Genomic DNA, 17,944 nt, shown 5'->3' on the forward strand with positions numbered 1-17,944 from the left:
AGGTGGTGACTTCGTTCAACCACAACATAAATTAAGGTATGTATAGCACAGAAAACTTTCTTACTGTTTGGTATCTAGGTCACATTTCTGATATTTACTGCTTGCTTTGACTTGCCACCTCAGCATAGGTAGGATCTGTGGAGCTGATGGGTTAGGGTAGTAGATCCATTAAGGAAGTTGGGTTGGGTTGGTCCTGTCTGGATGTTTAACCGCAGAGGTTTTTCCTGGGTCCTGGCACCATTACCTTTGTGCTGGAGAGTGGTGGTAGGAGGAGTAAGGGAAGAGCAAGTTGAGAAGCTGCCGCAGGGAAAGCCTCTGCATGCTGAAGCAGCAGAGCAGCAGCAGCTGAGGAGCAGGAGGGTGCACATGGCAGGCGATGCCTCCTGTGCAGGGTGACACAGTGACTGCAGGGGTGCCAAGTGTCCCACCTCCAGACTAGCCTCGGTAACACTGCTGAGGAGCAGGGTTGTTAACCTCTGTCTTGAGACAAGTGAACTCTGGTGGTTCACACAATGTGGGGAGTCACTGCTGGAGTTACGAGGAAAAAAGTGCTGCCCCCACATTGAGCTCCCCCATGCTGGTGTCCATTTCCTGGTTCATGTTCTGCACTGTGCTGAGCAGTGATAAGCCACTAGCCCAACTCCTGAGTGCCAAGATGCCTGTGTCCCAGAGAGAGGGTGATCAGCCCTCCTTTTGGGGCTGTACATCCAGTGAGTAGCTGCTCTGGCTGCCTGCCTGCCTCTAGGCCCAACGTGTTGGTGCCCTACTCTTTTGGATGCCTCAGCCAGGCTGCAGCTCCCACCCCAAAAGGCCAATACAGTTTCAAATAAGACGTTCTCACAGACCTAGTAAAACGTACATGCAACTTGAGGCCTTTCAAACCAGTAGACTCTGGTCCAAAGTCCCATTCCTCTGATCAGTAATCTAGTGGTCCTTCCTCTGCTAGCTCACTTCTAGGCTTTTTCTTTTTTCCTTCAGCTGAGCATGTAAAAGAAATACATTGAAACATGAAACACTTGGGTCTTTTTCCAGCCATACTCGGTCTGCTAAAATCTTGTGAGAGCATCAGCTGCATTTCAGAAACTAACATGACATGGACCATATTTGATACTTATTTTTTTAATTACATGAGGTGACGTACTTTGTATGCCTTTGGGACATTTTTATTGCAAAAGATATAGCAACTTGTATTGAGAAGCTCAAAACAGCTTGTATACATTACAAAAAGAGTTCTGCTGCTTTCTCCAAACAAATATACCCCATTCAAACATCTATGAAGCTGTTTTTTAATATTATTTAGAGACTTGAGTAGATGAGTGATGAGTATTTTCATTGCTATGAAAGGCAAAGGGTTAGAGGAGTGCATTTGTGCTGATCCACACTTGTGTCGAAGGAAGGTCATTCTGGCAGCTTCTGAGGATTACACTTGAGGTTACAGTGTTTATGGGTAGAGCATCTTGGGTTAGATGGGAGATGAAAAATTAATTTCAAGGTCATCTCAAGAACTTAATAAAACTGCTGGTTGGCAACTGAGCACCATGGGTGTTCTCTAAGGTTAAGGCAAACCATTTAAACAACAAACCCTGCTGTGCCCTTAATAAATGCTTGTTGTGGAAGATAGCTCCCCAACTTTTCTGTTGTTGCTTTAAGCTTTCAGTAAAAGTTGAAATGTCTGTCCTAAAGAACACCTGTGGCTCCAGCTGTTCTAATGCCTTGGCCATCTGTGCTGTGCTTTCGGGGGAGCACAGGCACAGCCTCTGGGAGCACCCGTGGAGGACTGCCAGTCTCCTGTGCTGCAAGGGTAGGGCCAGTATGGAAATCAATATGCAGTGATAAGCTGTTGCATTAAAAAATAAGCTACAATCTTAAGAGTAGTTAGAAGTTAAGGCCTAGGCCGCCTTCTCAGCTAGCTGCAAATTAAACCCCAAGCAAATGGGGTGAGATGATAGATTTATCAGATGATAAATCTAGCATCTGAATTAAAGTCCCCAGTAAATCTGATGTACTTGTTGGGTTTGTCCAGCCCATGTAATATTCCTTGTTGACAGAGGATGAACAGCAGAACAGTGGTGAGGGAAGTGGGTCTGAAGATGGGGCTATCAGGGCTGCTCCTCTATAACTGTCTATCCTTAATCATTAGTTTTGTCAAGCCAAGAGGCTATTGCTGGGGAAGTGCTGCAGCACAGGTTAGTGTTAAAAACTGTGTGCGCAAATATCTTTTATGCCTTTGCTTTGCTTTTTTTTTTTTTTTGGACGCTGGCAGTGAAGGTAGCATGGTAGCATTATCATATTGATAAAGTTCATTTAAAGCTAGAACTGAATGTTTCTTCTCAAAGAGGCAGGTATGAACCATCCCTGTGTAAAACCACTGCTTCATCCAGTATTGCTTTTGGTAGTAATGGTTGGAGCTCCTCGTGAAAGGACCCTAGCCTGGCTTATGTTGTTATGCTAGGGAGATCATGTAGAAGTGGCTGTCTGTTAATATGAATTATGGTTACTTCACTGGTAATTTTTAAGCTACTTCAGTTATATTTCCAAACAAAGATTTGAAAGATAGTGTACATTTTGTTGACAGAAAGCAGACTCCTTTGGCAACTTACTTCAATTAGTTTTTTATGTGAATAATAACATCCCGGGTCACGGTTATTTATTAAAACTGTTAAGGCTATGAAAAATCTGGTTTGTGAGTAAGATATGAAATTTGAGCTTTAATTTCTTCCAATTTCCTGTTATTTCTACCAGCCTGATGTGTTGTGTTGCTCTTACTGCCATAAGGTGCACGAACATGCACATTTTTACTGGCAGTGAAACATCATCCCTTTCCTTCTGTAACTTTTACTTAAGGAATGTATTTTCTTAAATGACAGTGGATGGAAACATAACCAGTAACTGCTGCCTTCTAACTGCAGTGCAAGTCTTTAGACCCTCTTAATGTGTCATTCCTCCTGTTGCTGATCAGTGGTGTGGCTACCTCTTCACATAAGAAACAATCGTGAATTCTGAATAACTCAGGGCTGTAGAAAGTATATTTTGAAAGCAATCCATAAAACAGAAGTCCACCCCAACTTCAGAAAAGGATGCCTTTAAATTTTAGAAATACTGCTTTTCCTACTGTATAATACAGAACTTTAAGATACTTTCCTTTTAATTCTTTTTAATGGCTCTCAAATAATTTCCCACACTAAAGACTGCTGTAAGATGTTCTAACTGTGCCATAGTTTAATGATAGAGCAGTAGGGGTCTCAAACACCTTTCAGACAGTGTGAAGCCTAAACCCACAATTTTGTCAAAGGAGCCTCTTCTGCCTCTGCAGCTCTCCTGCTATACAGAAGGCCGTGAGCTACATGGCGAAGTGGAGCCAGTGAGCTAAGGGGATAAGGTTATTTCTTTTATTTAACCACATTGTAATGCAGTGCTGTGGGAGATTAGATTCCAGCTCCTGTGTGTTGGCTGCTGTGTGGATCTGGAGCTTTACTGGACTGCTAAATGGTTGCAGATCCCACAGCTTGACTCTGGCCTCTTGCTGGTTTTCCAGTCTCTGGGTTTGGATAAATCTCAATACTTGAATTTACACTAGCTGAAGTTTAACTTCCCAGTTTGTGTCTGGGATTTCAGTCCTGACCTGTATGGTGGGTGACAGGCGGTGTCATGTGGAGGTGCTTCTGCCACAGTAGCTGAGCAGCGTTGCTGCTCCCTGAAAGGACCTGGCCCCCCAGGAAGCAGGTGGCACATCTTAAAGGGTGAGGGTGCTAAGACCAGGTCCTCAGGGTTTATGGGTTGTCCAACAATACTGTGGTATCAGTGATGTGCTGTGAAACCCTGGAACAAAAGCCTGTGTGTGCCCAGAGATGGGAATCAGATAATCTGGGGATCTATACCAGAAGTAGCTTTTCCAACACCTCCATTTAATTCCTCCTCTTTCACTATCCATCCAAACCGGAGGTTCTGAAGCCTGCAGGAAAAAAAAATAAAAATCAACTGCCTACACAGAGCATTATCATACATAGGGATGCAATCAACCTTGTTAACAGGAAAGTGCCAGAGAAAGCCAATTCTGGTGTTTCTTGAGCTCAGGGCTGACATTACTCCAGTAGCATTTTGTGTGCCTTCATCATGATGCCCAAGGATCCTGCCTTGTTCCACTCCATCAGTTCCGTGGCTGTGAATTAAATTCTGTGCAAATGTTTTGGATGAGTGGATTAACAAATTGGTAGAGGTTGTCAAATTCATCCACAAAGAAGGAATGCTCCTTATCTGGATCTGTTGCAATGGCTTCCAGTTCATCTTGAGCAGCCCAAGCAACTCCAATGGAGTAAGCTATAACTCCTGGAAAGAAACACAGAGATAAGAATGAGCATAATAGTTTTCATTGCATTAAATTCAATTGGTTAACACCAATAGTGCAAATGTAGTTACTGGGCCACTTAAAAATGGGTAGTGAATAGTGGCATCTTTCTATATTTGCGTGATTTTTTTGGAAGTTTCTCATTCAGATAGAGAACAGAAGCTGGTCTTGCTTAAAGCTTGTTTAGAGCACCAGAATGAGGTGCCATGCTTTCTTCACAAAGGTTCCTCCAGTGCCTTTGCATCATAGCAAACCGTATTCCTCTGACCTGGATAAATGTGGAATTGTTGAGGAAGAGTAGATAGCAATAGAAGAGCTTACCATTTTGGTGAGCTGCCATGGCTGGCACTCGGACATCATCATAAGACCTGCCATCTGTAATGAGAATCATGATCTTCCTTTTGTTGGGTTTGGATTTGGTGAACAGTTGCTCGGAGGTGTAGCTGATGGCTGCCCCCGTGCTGGTCCCTCCACTCCAGTAACTGATCCTTTTGATAGCACTCAGCACATCCTGCTTAGTGCTGTACTTGTCAAAGCTGAACTCAAGTCGTTGCTCATACGTGTACTGGACAGCTCCGATGCGGGTGTCGGTGTCCGAAATCTCAAATTCCTTGCTGATGTTGGCTACAAACTGGAGGACAGTGCGGAAATTGCTGGTGCCGACACTGCTGGAGCCGTCGATCACGAAGCCGATGTCAGCTGAATTGAGACACGTCTTGCTGCACACCAGCCGGTCGGTGTCACAGACCCGCTTCACCAGGGGCTGCACTATCTTGTGTAGACCAAACCAACTGGGCACGCTGATGGAGTAGAAACCATTTGTTCTGCACACTGCCTGCAAAACACCACAAGTATGAATGCAGTGGAAATTCAGTCTGCCTGCTTCAGCTGGGATTTTAGCTAAACTGTAAATTTAGGCTCCTGGAAAGAGTGATGCTGGAGTCTGAAGTGGCCTCTCCTCCAGTCACCATCTGCTTCCCTGGGAAATGACGTCAATGTAACATCACAGATGCTTGTCTAAGGAGCCAGGTTTTTCTGCCCTTTTTTAAAAAACTGTGGGAAGGAGCTGATATTATAGCCATGAAAGAAGTGTAATAACCAGATTTGCCACCTGTCAAGCTTTTTTAGATAAGTTATATTGTTTGCAGAGAAAGTATCCAAATTACAGAGCCACTGTTAGCATGGCTCAGCCTGGGAGCCCATTTATTTGCTAGACAGCAATGTCAGCTCCTACCTTCCCGGGGTCAGGCCAACCAGGAGAGTTTTGCCTGCTGACAGAGTTTTGCCTGCTGCCTTGATCTGAAACCTGAGGCTGAAATTGGTTTCTCCTCTCTTCTAAGCAGAAAAAAAAAGGAACAAGCAATGCAAAAAGCCCATGAAGATAGCAATAAAAAATATATTTTTAATCTTTATAACTGAATATATGTAGGGAGCAGATCTGAGGGAAGCTGTTGGAGGATCAGCGGGAATCAAGTGAGTGTAGTTAGGAAGTAGGGGCAGCACAGAGCAGGGAGGGGGGGAAATGTGGGGGTCTGGTGGGCTATTTTAGTGTCACGATTCAGCTGTGTCAGGTCACCATTTCCTGTTTACCTATTTTGAATCACCTCTACCACTTGTGCACTCTGGCAGGTTCACAGAGACTTGTTGTCCCTTTGCCCTTTTGAAAAGTAAATGCAAATAACGCTACAGTCTAAATGCTGACCAGAGACAGTGGAGCTCCCTGGAACAGCCCTGAAACTCATTGGAAATTATTTCATGGCAGAGTAGCGTGGCTCAGACAGGAGTCTGTTTTCTGAAAATAACAGATAACTCAACCCTGCTTCCTGAGCTCAGGCAGGTCTGGCACTTGGTAGATGCCTCCTGCCATAACCTTGTGCCAGCTTGTCCTGAGGCACTACTGAGCAGGCAACTACCATCATTGCCAAATGCAAGTAGTGCAAGGCTTGTGATCTGTTTGTTTGTTGTTGTTTTGTTTTTCTGCACATGACAGGGATTTGCTCCTTTTCCAAGAGTTCATAGCAGCAGAAATAAATAACAGAGGAAAAAAAAACCAGCTCAACCATGGAAACAAAATGCTTGAGCTGTCCGGTGTGGCTAACAACTGAGATGTGACTGTGTGTAGAGTGTCCCAGCCCTGGTATGTGTGGGACCTGCTTGTCAGTGCAGCAAGGGCACTGGGTTGTCAGGGCTTCCCAGCCTTTGCCAGGTGGGAGACGCACAGAAAGCTCAGGCTGTGCTTGTGCTTTGTCATGCTGCTGGACATTCAGAAATCTCCTGTGAGAGGGACCTTAATGAAATCTCCAGGTTGAGTCCAAGCCAAGCCTCCAGCCAGAGCCCAGCCCAGTAAGTACCTTGTCCACAAAGTTTGGCTCGATAACATTCTGCTTCTCATTTTCAGCAGCTGCTTCAATAGTGACAAAGAAAATGTTGATCCCCGATTCCCTAGCCAGCCTGGAGGCCTCCTCCACTCTGTCGGTTGGCCACCCATCCACTATCACCACGACCACATTGGGTGCTCCGCCTCTGTTTCCATTAGCATCCGAAAAGAAGTTTTTGTTAACAAATGAAAGTGCCTTTCCTGGAAAGAAAGAGGAGATTGAGGATGAGTTACAGGGATGGCAGTGCTCTGTCTGGTGATGCCTGATGCTCTGGGGATATGAACAACCTACTCATGAAATGGTGGACGGAGTGCAGGCCCAAGTGTTAGAGTCATGCTGAGAACCGGGGGAAGCAGTTTCTGGGGCTGTGTGAGCACTACTGCTGTTGCCAGCACCTCCTGAACCCTCTTGGCAGCTGTGCCAAGACCAGTTCACCCCCAGCTGGTGTCCCACAGTGGCTGGAGGTGACTACCAATGCATCAGTGGGACCTGCCCACAAGGAGAAAGGTAGATCCTGGTCACTCATGACAGACTCACAGTAGCCTGAACCAAGGAAGGCGCATCACAGCCAGAGTGTGTGCTCCAGCCAGCCCTGCCCCAGCACCAGGCCCAATTGCTTGTGGCCTCCACACCTGGTAACGAGGCATGGTCTTGCTCAAGGCCCCGGAGCCCTCCCCGAGCTGAGGCCGTGCATGCAACATGTCACCTACCAACGTTGGAAAGTCCGCCTTTCTGTGGGATTTTCTCAATGGCGTTTCTTAGGTCCTTGGGGTTGGCATAAGTTTTTAGGTTAAATTCTGTGGAAGGGTCATCACTAGCAGATCAAAAGAAGAAATAAGAAGCACGTCAGCTTTTTTGCCTTACATATGGAAGTACAGGAGTTGTAGGAGCTGCCTGTGCTACCTGCTGTTAAGGCAGGGTGATGCTACTACCTGGCATGACTGTGCCCTGTTCCCTTTGGGGTTTCTCCCATGTCAGGGCTGGTCAGCTCATGCAGCTCAGGTTAATGCACAGCCACAGTAGAGGCCTCAGGATCGGAGCACCAGCACTGACAACAAAATGCCCCCATGCCATGAATGTGAGTGAGAATTTAAGCTATCAAGGAGGCCACTCTAGTGGGGTTTTAGATAGTGTTTCAGCAACAAGCATCTCCAAATCCTGTAATTCTTGTTTGTGGCGATAACAAAACAGAGCTAGGTCTGTAGCCTCTTGCACATGAATGCATGTTTGTTTGTGCTTGTCTCAACATCTGTTGAAAAGGCCACCATGGGTGTAATTTTGGATCATGTTCGATCTTAGGCAGCAGTAGAGGTGAAAAGTTGGATGACCTCGCTGCTCTGCCCTGCCCTGGCCTGTCTGGGTGCAGGTGAGCTGGTGCAGAAGCAGCCCTTACCCATACTGGATGATGCCCATCAGGGGCCCAGCAATGCCAATGCCAAGGGCTTGAGCCACGTTACTGAGGAACTGCTTCTGGAGCTGGAAGCGGCGTTTACCGATACTCCAGCTCCCATCCATTAAGAAGGACAAGTCAACCTTGCAACCTGAGGGGAGAGACAGAAGTATGTAAAATATTTTTGGTCCTTTTTATAGCTGTTCTTCGCACAAAGTACAGCTGTACTTCTGCCTGTGTGCATGCAACAGCACTTTTGGGTGTTGCCTCACTCAGCTAAAAGTAATTGTAGAAAACCTAGGCCTGTACCCAAACACCTTCTGTTAATGACATGGATGAGCCTGATCTTTGTGTTTCTGCAAGTGCTGCCTGCAGTGCCTACCAGCCCGCTCTTACTTCTCTGCATGTTAGTGGTGAATCACTTGGCAGCTGGACCGTGACCCGGAGTGAGATCAAACATTTGGCTTAACTAGAGCACTAACGTTTTCTCCTGCCGTCTGCATCTCTTGATTTCTCTCCGATGGTGCCTCCTACCAATCAGACTCTCCAAAATAGTGTTTTAATCATTAGATAGCCCGAAGGCAACAAAGTGCCAATTGTTCCTATCGGCTTATGCAACTGCCTCCTGTCTCATTACTTTCAATTTTTTTCTCCCATAGCTGTCTGTTTTTCTAATTCTAATAATGCTGAATTATAGAAGCGTGACGGAGAACTATGTTCTTTCACAGCAGATAGTGAGGCAAGGCTGGGAACTCGCAACAAATAATACCTCAATTAACGTCCAAATTTTTCTGAATTTCCTGGCCTTAAAAGGGAAGTACATCATGCAATGTATACATGGAAAGTGGAATTTTCTCAGCCAACAGGGGCTGAGCATGCAGAGATTTATGTGCCTGCTCCAACTTAATTCCTGGAGATGATGCGGACAGCAGGAGTATTGCTGCGCTTGGACATCATCAGGACTCTGCAAGACAGCATCCTACGCCTGCTCTGCAGGGAGCTGTACTGAGCTCTGCTTTCCTGCAGTGAGGGTCTGCAAGGGTAGATCCTTTCTGTTTTCTGCTCTCCCTTATTTCTGTACCAGTTTTAGGTGTATTTGACTTTCTTTGATGGGGAAAAAAATATATATTAGGAGCATTAGGTTGAGCGCCTTAGCATATAGGATGTTTGGGCTAGCGTGTAATGTAAAGTCCTTGAGCCTCAAGTGCTGCGAGACTCAGCTGCGGGAGGGTGGGCACGGGAGGTCCTGGGAGCCAGCGGGAGGGTGAGGCCCCCTCCTCAGGGAGGCTTCCTGGGAGGAGGAGGAAAACGACCCCACCTCTGCAACTGCAGTTTGCTTTCCCTTTCACCTTCTCTTCTGGGCCCCACCTCAAGATGAGTTAATGGGCAAAGCTGCCTTTTAATTATGAAGAGCTGTGCAAAGTTTGCTTTTCAGAGCAGGGAACAACTCCATTCTCAAACTGAAGGCTCCTTGATGCTCCTTCTGCATCCCCACCAGGTTGCAGACCCTCTCTTCTCACTGAGTCCCTTTCTTAGGTGTTTTTTTCCCTCCCATCCTCTGCAGCGGGAAGGGTGCCTGAGCTCGCATTGCCAAAGGAGTGCATGGTCAGCAGAGCTTGCTCATCCACCCCTGGCCACAGCCCTGGAGAAGCTGCGGGCCCCAGGATCATGGAGCGGCACTCGCCCTAGAAGAGAGAACAGTGAGCAGCCATCGTCTGCCACCCAGGTAAGCCACACCTCGGCTGTGCTCCTGTTCCTACAGAAGCAAAACCTCACTGCATCCGTCAGAGGAGATCGGTCGCCAGTCCTCCTTGGAGGAAAACGCGTTCCTTGAGTTTCTTGGGATTCTTCAAAACTTCTCTGTTGCTATTTAATTTGAATGCATTCTAGTAACAGGTAATTAATAAAATAGCATTGCTTAATTATGAAATTAATTCTGATGTACATACTTGGGTTCCCCTGGGAGGTCGCCTCCAGTGGCTTCGGGTTCAGGTCCTCCTTTGAAGCGAAGCCTAGAGATATGGAGGGAAGGCTCAGTCAGGGCGTGCCGGGGGCTGCCTGGCTCTGGGGGAGAGCGGGGGCATGTGCAGGGAGCCCCCGGCCGCTGCCCAACACCCCATGGCCTGAGGCTGGTAAATGTGAGAGGGATGCAAGGGCAGACTGCACATCCTGGGAACTTTTGTTTTCCACCTGTGTCACCTCTAGGGTGGCTCCTGGTTAAACAAGAGCCCAGGTATTTCTAGAAATGCCACCAAAATGTGTCCCAGTGGATAGACTGCCGTGAATGCTGAACCAGAGAGTGGTTTTTGGCTGTTTGACTCTGTGAGCCAGCCTCCTTGCTGCGAACAGAGCTGCCACAACACCTGCATTTTGCTGGCCATTTGCAAGGAGCTGCACAATGCTAGAAGCAGACAAGCAATGTTTTTGGCATATCTGTTTTCTGCCTGGAGAAGAGGGCATGGGCAACACCACAGCTCACCGCGTTATGGTGAGGGAAACAAAGTGAGCCATGGGGTTTCAGGTGCTTCATGGAGGCTGGGTTTGTTTGGAAAGAACAGAGAAATAGTAAAGGGTGGTGATCTATAGCAAAGTCATGGGAAACAGTCTCACTAGTTATTAGTGGATTTTAGGTGAGGCCCCAGCTGAAATGTTTGTATGCTACAGCCTTGGGAACATGAGTTTGTGTCTTTGTGAGACGCTCTGAGTCACAGGGAGTTGTGATTTCTGATTTTAAAGGGTTTGAAAATGCTGAACTTCACCCATGTCTTGAATGTCTAGGGAGGTGTCTCCAACCATGCAGCATCTCACTCCCAAGCAAAGACAAAAAGCTGCTCCTTTTCACTAGAGCATGGTGAGATTAGTGGGATTTATCTGGGATAATCCTTAAAAGAGGCAGCAATGATCACACAAGCCCCAAACCAAACACTCACCAAGGAAGCGGTTTGTCAAAATAGTTATTTCTGCAAGCTGCATATTGTTTGTATAAAAGGAGTAAGAGGAAGACTTCCTTAAATCTTCATCAACAAGTCAAGGAAAGAGTACTGAGTTGAGAGAGAGGCAGCAGAGAGGTAACTTCAGAAAGAGTGAACTTAGTATAGAAAAGAAGTTGAGAAGATGCAAGGTGCTGCAGGGCTTCTCTCCATGGCAGTCAGTCTCCAGCAACCCTAGCATGAGAGTGGGAAGCAAAGAGCACCACCAAAACCTGACAGGAGCTGTAACAGCTCTGAGGTCCTGGACCACCTGAGCTGGTTGTTGAAAATACTAATGACTGAGCTGTAATAATGCAGGGAATGTTCAGGAAAATGGGGGGAAACACAAGCTCCAGCTCCCACCAGTCCAACTTCCATTCCAGTTATGTTTAATGATCCACCTCTCCTGGAGGCAAACACAAAAATATAACTGCTTTGAGCCCTCCCACCTTCATGGTGAAAACTCTGCATAATTTTGGGTTGGGGACCAAGTTTTTTAAGGCTTTATACTCTCTGCCTGACTGATGTCTGATCTGATGCCTGATTCCCCGTGAGGAGGCTCTAGCATGCTGTAGTGGCATTACTGGCTTGCCTTGGCTTCTCATTTCTAAATTCTAAATTTCTAAATTTAGCTGCCAGAGAGGAAAGTACCTTCTCCTGCAAGGACTAACCAGACCTGCTAGCTGCATCACTATATGATCACCCTCTGCCATGCTCACCCCAGGCATCTGCTGTTGCCCGCCACTGGGACAGAATGCTGAGCTGGCTGGGAGGTGCCCAGGAGTTCACTTGTGCAGGAGCCCAGGTGTTCATGTATGAATGAGACAGGAAAAGGGCACAAAGACTAGTCCTAGTTCAATTATGGCAAATGCTAGCAAATTATTTATTTGTCTGGTTCATTTGAGAATTAATTCTAAGAAGAGGTTGGAGAAAACATTTGCCAAAGAACTCTGGCCAAATAAACACAGCTTCTGGTTCCTTTGCCTTGCCTAATAATGTTTATATATATATATGCATATATATAAATAAATAAAGATTGGTCCATCTTTCAAGAGCTGAGTTTCTTCTGAATAGATGTGAATGCTTAATTCTGGGCCAAGCAAAAGACCTGGGTTAACTTAACTCTTCCTTTTGCTGCTCTTAGATCTGGCCCCTTCCTGCCTTTTGGAGGGGCCGGGGGCAGTGGAACTGTTTCCACCCAGCAGCCGGTGAGGGTGTAAGGGCCTGTAGGTGTGATGAGGACATGGGCCTGGCTACCCACAGGGGAGCGGGTGTGTAAGGGGTGCGTGTGTAAGCACTGCTCCTGCCCGAGGGTCATGCTGGATCACACACAGGATCACACCCTGTTTCTGGGGTGCTCAGTGCTAGTGGCCCCGTGCTCTCTCAGACCAGTGAGAGTAAAAGAAGCAAGCTGAAGCCAGGAGGAAGGACAGCAGCTGTCAGTGGGCTGGGGCCACTCTGTGGTGCTGCTTGGCCCCAGCCATGTGGGTGCCTGGGCTGGCAGGAGGCACAGGGTGGCAGGAAGGTGATGGCTTTTTTGCTGGCAGCGCTGGTTGTGGTGCTTGGAACTGGTGTGGAAATGATGGGCAATGTGAAAAAGACAAAGGAAGCAATGACTTGGAGCTGTGCATAACCTCTCCTTGTCAAGCAGAGGAAAATGACTGTGCTTTTTTCTTTAAAACCTGAAATAGTCGGCAGCTTGCCCTCATGACTGTGTGTGCTCCAGCGTGGCCTTTAATCAGGCAGAAATGGGACGTTTCCTCAGCAGCAGACCAGCGCCGCACTCCACCTCACAGTGCCCAGCATGTGCCAGCCTGGCACCACGTACGTGCAGCTCCCTGTACCTGCCTTACGTGAAGAACATAAAGTAGGTGGATTTAGTGCTGTCGTGGCATTAGATATAAACATGTGCCTTTCATTCAAGCAACCAAATGGTATGGGGAAGTAAATTCATAGCTATCTGCCTCATGCATCTATCTGTGCCCAATAAAATCTGCAGTTCGTACCCGGGCGCAAAGCTGATGTGAGCCCCATCAGCACGGCAAGCCCACGCGTGGGCAGCACGGCTCTTCTTGTTCTTGCCCTTAGGAATGCCATTCCCCTTTCCTAAGGCTGTGGGTCAGCAGCCTGATTTATGCTTGGTGTAACAATAAGGTCACCCGCCAAATAACCTTCCCCACTAATTGGGGATGTGGTCAGTGTCTGCGGGCCTCCCTGCTCTGCCAGTCCAATTTAATGTTGTTATTGCCATGGGAATTTCAGCTCAGTGCATGGGCAGCCTACTCTATGCTAATTAAAGTTCCCTTCACTGATTGTCACAGCTGTCCATGCTTATTAAACTTCCCATTCATTTCAGTAAGACAGCAGCAACTAGATGTGCGCCAGAAACCAGTCCTTTGATGTGACAATCTGAATTCATCAGACTTTATCGCACAGGCACTTCAGTTTCTGAGAAACTATTAATACTACATCCCTTCTCCCACACCCAACCTTTCACTACATTTAATGCAATCTGTCATTTGCTGTCTCAAAATGCCCCTCTGTACTACTGGCCCAACACAGTAGCTTTTTCTAAATAAACACACTGAAGACTTAAGTTCTAACAGATAGAAACACATCCTCTCTCTGGCTTAGAGTACCACTGCTAGAGAAGGGAAATCTGTTCCTGTTTGGGATGATGCAAATTTTGACTAAACAGCCACCACTGCTGACACTGGATTTGCAAGCTAATGCAAATGGGCAGTGCTGCTCATAGCAGCCAGCACGAGGATTAGTCACGCCTGGGCTTTGAAGTGAGCAGAGCGTTCAAGGGAATGGTCTTTGCAAGGACCACCAGCACAGCACAGCCCTCTCAACATAACTGGTGATGCAAAAGATATCTTGCACTGGATCGTCCAGCTCCTTGTAAGAATGCCCTGTGATGAATCACCATCTACTTTGCATAGTCTGCTTTAAATGTTCCTAAGGAAAGGGGTCCCTTAAATAAGGTCAATATAGGGACCTGCAGTTGCTAACTGTGTCTGGTTAAGCGTTACTCAAGTCTAGTTCCTGTCTCTTGATCCTGCTAAAATTTTTTTTTTTTTTTTTTTTTCCTCACTCACCAATAGCTATAAAAATGTTGTCTTCTCCATATTCTCACTTTTTAAGGCTAAAACATTATAAAATTTCAATAATATTTACTGTTCTTTATACTCAGTTTAAACCACTCAATCCTCATCTGAATGCCTTTCCTTCTTAAGTACATTTGGCATCACAATAATTTGTCACCTTTTTCACTGATTGCATCTCTGCCCTCTGTGGCATTCCCAAAATAACTTCTTATTTAGAAATGGATTTTAGCAGCTAGAACCCCTTTCCTGCAATAAGGCTTTCCAGAGCTCACCTGTTTTGCTCCTGCTTTAGGCAGGAACTTGAGAATGATGAAGGCTCAGAATAATTTTATCTGCTAAGATGTAAACTACATACTTCATTTATCAATTTTAAATACTATAATTACTTCTTAAAATGAGATTGTTATCAGCAGTGTCATGGGACTGATGAATAGTGCTTTCTCCATGTGTGACGGAAACCAATTGTTCCCAGACTAGTTAATGAACATCTTAAACATTTACCTGTGTCAAAAAGGCTCAGTCCAGGTTTCCATAAGTCTGTTTCCATTGCTTTCACACATGAAAGAAAAGACAAAGTATTATTGAAAATAAGGGAGTGACTGGAGATTACAAAGCTCTGGCTCAATTTAAAAGGGTCAGTTCATACAGTGAATTGCCATTAACGTGTAGGAGCTAAGGAAATCAGTAAACCTGGAAACCTTTACGGACACATCTCAAGCCATATTTAACAGCCTCACATTACTGCCTCCAAAGCACTCATCTTTTTTATGAGTTTAAATATGCCTCTTCAGATCTATTTTGGTTTTGTTCCTCAGTACACTGAGGCAGTATACTGATTTTAGTATACTTTTGCTTGGCCTAGATTGTTTCCCACTGAAAATTTGCATGTGTCTCCCACCTACTGATTTCCATATCACTTAAACCCATAGAAAACTAGAGAAGGCATCTAAGTCTTGTTTGTAGCCTATCTGGCATGGAAAAACTCCATCAGAATTGATGATTTCATGAATAAACCCCAAAGTGTCTTTGTTCTTAGAACCCGCTGAAGAACTTTTCCAAAAAGTGATGTTTCCCTGACTAGACTGGCAGCTGATGTACTCTGAACTTGAGCCAGTGGGTGAACTGCATGTAGGTTTTGGGAATAAATAAATAAATAAAGAAGCTGGGGGCTTGCCAGTGTCCTCCAGCCTAGTGAAGCACTGACCTTGCTATGAGATTGTCAAACCAGTGAGGAGTTAAACTGGGTTCTTTGGGAGGGAGATTTGCTGCATGAGTGAGATTGCTGAATAAGACACGTGCTCTCCTTCAGATAGGAGGAACCCCTGATGCGTTTCATGGCTAAGGTGATTTTTCCAGGCCCCCTTCCCTCCTCATGCTGAGTGAGCACTGTTAAGACACGCTACGATGAATCTGGAAAACTGACAAAGTGAAAGGCTGAGAAGTCACGATACAGACAAAAGTTTTGCTGTGATTTCACTCAGGAGGAGAAGTAGGCTGAAGGAAGGACAGGTGTGGGTAACAGAGAAGGAAAAATGGGATGACTATTCCTACTTTATCATCCACCTGGGCAGGATTACTGGCCAGCATTCTGTACATCCCTGAGGAGAGTCATGAGGACTGAGTGGAGATTGGGTTGATGGCTGTGGAGCAAGGCAGCCCTATCCACAGCAAAGATTTGGTGCTTTTTTTTTATCAGTGGCCAAAATATCTTCTGACCTCTGTCACTGAGAACAATGGTTTTCAGTGAAGCCATATTGTGAGAAGACAATCTCAAAAGTGTTTCATGTTTCATGCTCAGAAGTGTCCAATGGCTGCTAAAAGAAAAGATTTTTATGAAGCCAGTTCTCTGCCTAACTGGCTCAAAAAAAAAAAATAAAAAAAAATCAAAGTTGTCTATTGCTTCTTCGAGCAGTCTTCTCATGGCTCACATCCTTTTTGAAAACTTTCTGTGGTGAGAAGACCTTAATGAAGCAAAGCAGTAGTTAAGTGTCAAGGATTTAGGGTAGCTGGCTGCAGACGTAAAGAATGCACTAATTTCTGAGTGATCTGTAAATCTAGGCAAAAGCTCTATTCTTGGATGTAGTCCTAGAGACATCACAAAGCAAGCTCTCAATGAAATGTGCATTGGAAGGAAAATGAATATTCTTTTAAGTTGCTAAGGCCTTTTTTTCCCCCCTTGATGATGCTTCTGAGAATCAAGGGTTTATTTTTAAAATACTAGAAGACTGATATATATATATATATATATAATAATTGTATAACTGTCTTGGAAAAAAAAAATCTGGGCTAGGTGAGCATAGGATATCAAGATAGTTAATGTGTAATGTCAAGAGCTTCTTAAGAACAGGTAGGGAGAAGCTAAGTAGATGAATGGTGTGTCAGGATGGGCGTTTTCCAAGCAAACCTTTTTGCTAACCTGAGCTGGAGAGGGGAAGTTCCTCGACAGCTTGGCCAAACCCACAGACCCAGTCACTGTTGTTTGCTGACCAGCATGTGCTGGCTTCACAGAATCAAGAAAAACAACTCTCCTTTCCAAGAAAGCAAGGAGTAGTCCAGGAATTTCCCTTTGATCGTGAGAGAAATTGGCTGCTTGGAAGCAACACATCTGAGCTGCCAGAACCTGGGCTGAAAAAAAGATCAGGACTCATGGGGAATAAGGCAAGCGTGTGTTTGTGGGGTTTTCCTTCTTGTTCTGTGACTGAGAAAACAGAATCATCCCTGATGGGAAATATGTGCTTGAAATCATCTTGGGGGGATCTTAAGATGCCTTAAGCAGATATGTTAGGTGGGGTCAAACTCTGACTTTGATTTAAACATGCCTCAGCACTGCATTCCCCTGCTTCTCTGGCAAAGATTTGGCTAGACAGAGGACTAGCCAGCATATCCTTTGGTCCAGATCGTAGGGCTCTTCCCATTTCTGTCCTGTCAGTAAGGCAGGTCTACCATCCCAGAGACTCTCTCCCCTGTAGATGGTGTCACGTAATTAGTGCGATGCTGTGACTGGCACCTTTGCAGGCAATGTATTTGTTCTGCTGTTCTATGCAGGAACATACCTGTTTCCCTTCTGAAGGTGGGCACTGGATTTTGACACGGGTAAAGAAGATTGGAGGAGGGCAACAAACATGAGATTAATAAAAGAAAATGGCTGTGACATTGGCATAGCAAAAAAAGGACATGAGAAAGACAAACATGGATGGAAAACAGAGGGAAGAGGCTGAGAATGAAACAAGGAGGAGCAGTGTAAAAGCGAGATTAACAATAAACCTCAGTAGGAGCAGGAGTGCCTCCATTTTAAATAGGCTGTAACTAGGTTAACTACAGGCTGTTGTTTTGATGGAGAGAGTGCTGGGCAAGCTTACACTAGCCTCTATTACTTGGGAAGTCCTACTGCATGAGGATGTCCTTGAGCCTTAACGACAAAAGCCTTGACTCTGCCTTGTTGCAATGCTACTCCTGCACCTCCCAGCTCTCACCAGAGCTGTCAAGGCCCCAGGTGCACCCCCAGGCATCACAGCCTCTCCCTCCCCAGGGCGTTCAGCTGCTTGTGCTCTGGTCCTTCTCCCTCCTCTGGCTGCTCCTGGACAAAAGCCACTCCTGAGAAGCTCTGCTAGCCCATCAAAACAGAGCTGGTGTTTGCATGTGAACCGAGTGCTCTGGAGCCACGTGAAGTTGTCGGCAGCTGTCCAGAGCACCCACTGAAAGGGATGATTGATGATGAAGCAGCTGGTGAATTGAACAGGCAAGGAACAAGG

General features: G+C 45.9%; 1 protein-coding gene across 2 annotated transcripts in view; it reads right to left on the minus strand.

The window, feature by feature from the left end:
• Window positions 1-1,120: 1,120 nt before the first annotated feature.
• Window positions 1,121-17,944, minus strand: part of VIT (vitrin) — a 51,792-nt gene continuing 34,968 nt past the window's right edge. For both annotated transcript variants that reach the window (XM_035319896.1, XM_035319895.1), the window contains exons 13-19: window positions 14,694-14,741; window positions 10,063-10,125; window positions 8,117-8,264; window positions 7,434-7,537; window positions 6,697-6,923; window positions 4,667-5,180; window positions 1,121-4,326 (exon numbers count right to left, since the gene is read on the minus strand). In XM_035319896.1, coding sequence (XP_035175787.1) covers window positions 4,148-4,326; window positions 4,667-5,180; window positions 6,697-6,923; window positions 7,434-7,537; window positions 8,117-8,264; window positions 10,063-10,125; window positions 14,694-14,741 — 1,283 coding nt within the window. In that variant the 3' untranslated portion in view covers window positions 1,121-4,147. The remainder of the gene's footprint in view (window positions 4,327-4,666; window positions 5,181-6,696; window positions 6,924-7,433; window positions 7,538-8,116; window positions 8,265-10,062; window positions 10,126-14,693; window positions 14,742-17,944) is intronic.

The sequence above is a fragment of the Oxyura jamaicensis genome, chromosome 3 (genome assembly GCF_011077185.1).
Source record: "Oxyura jamaicensis isolate SHBP4307 breed ruddy duck chromosome 3, BPBGC_Ojam_1.0, whole genome shotgun sequence".
NCBI classification, from domain to species: Eukaryota; Metazoa; Chordata; class Aves; order Anseriformes; family Anatidae; genus Oxyura; species Oxyura jamaicensis.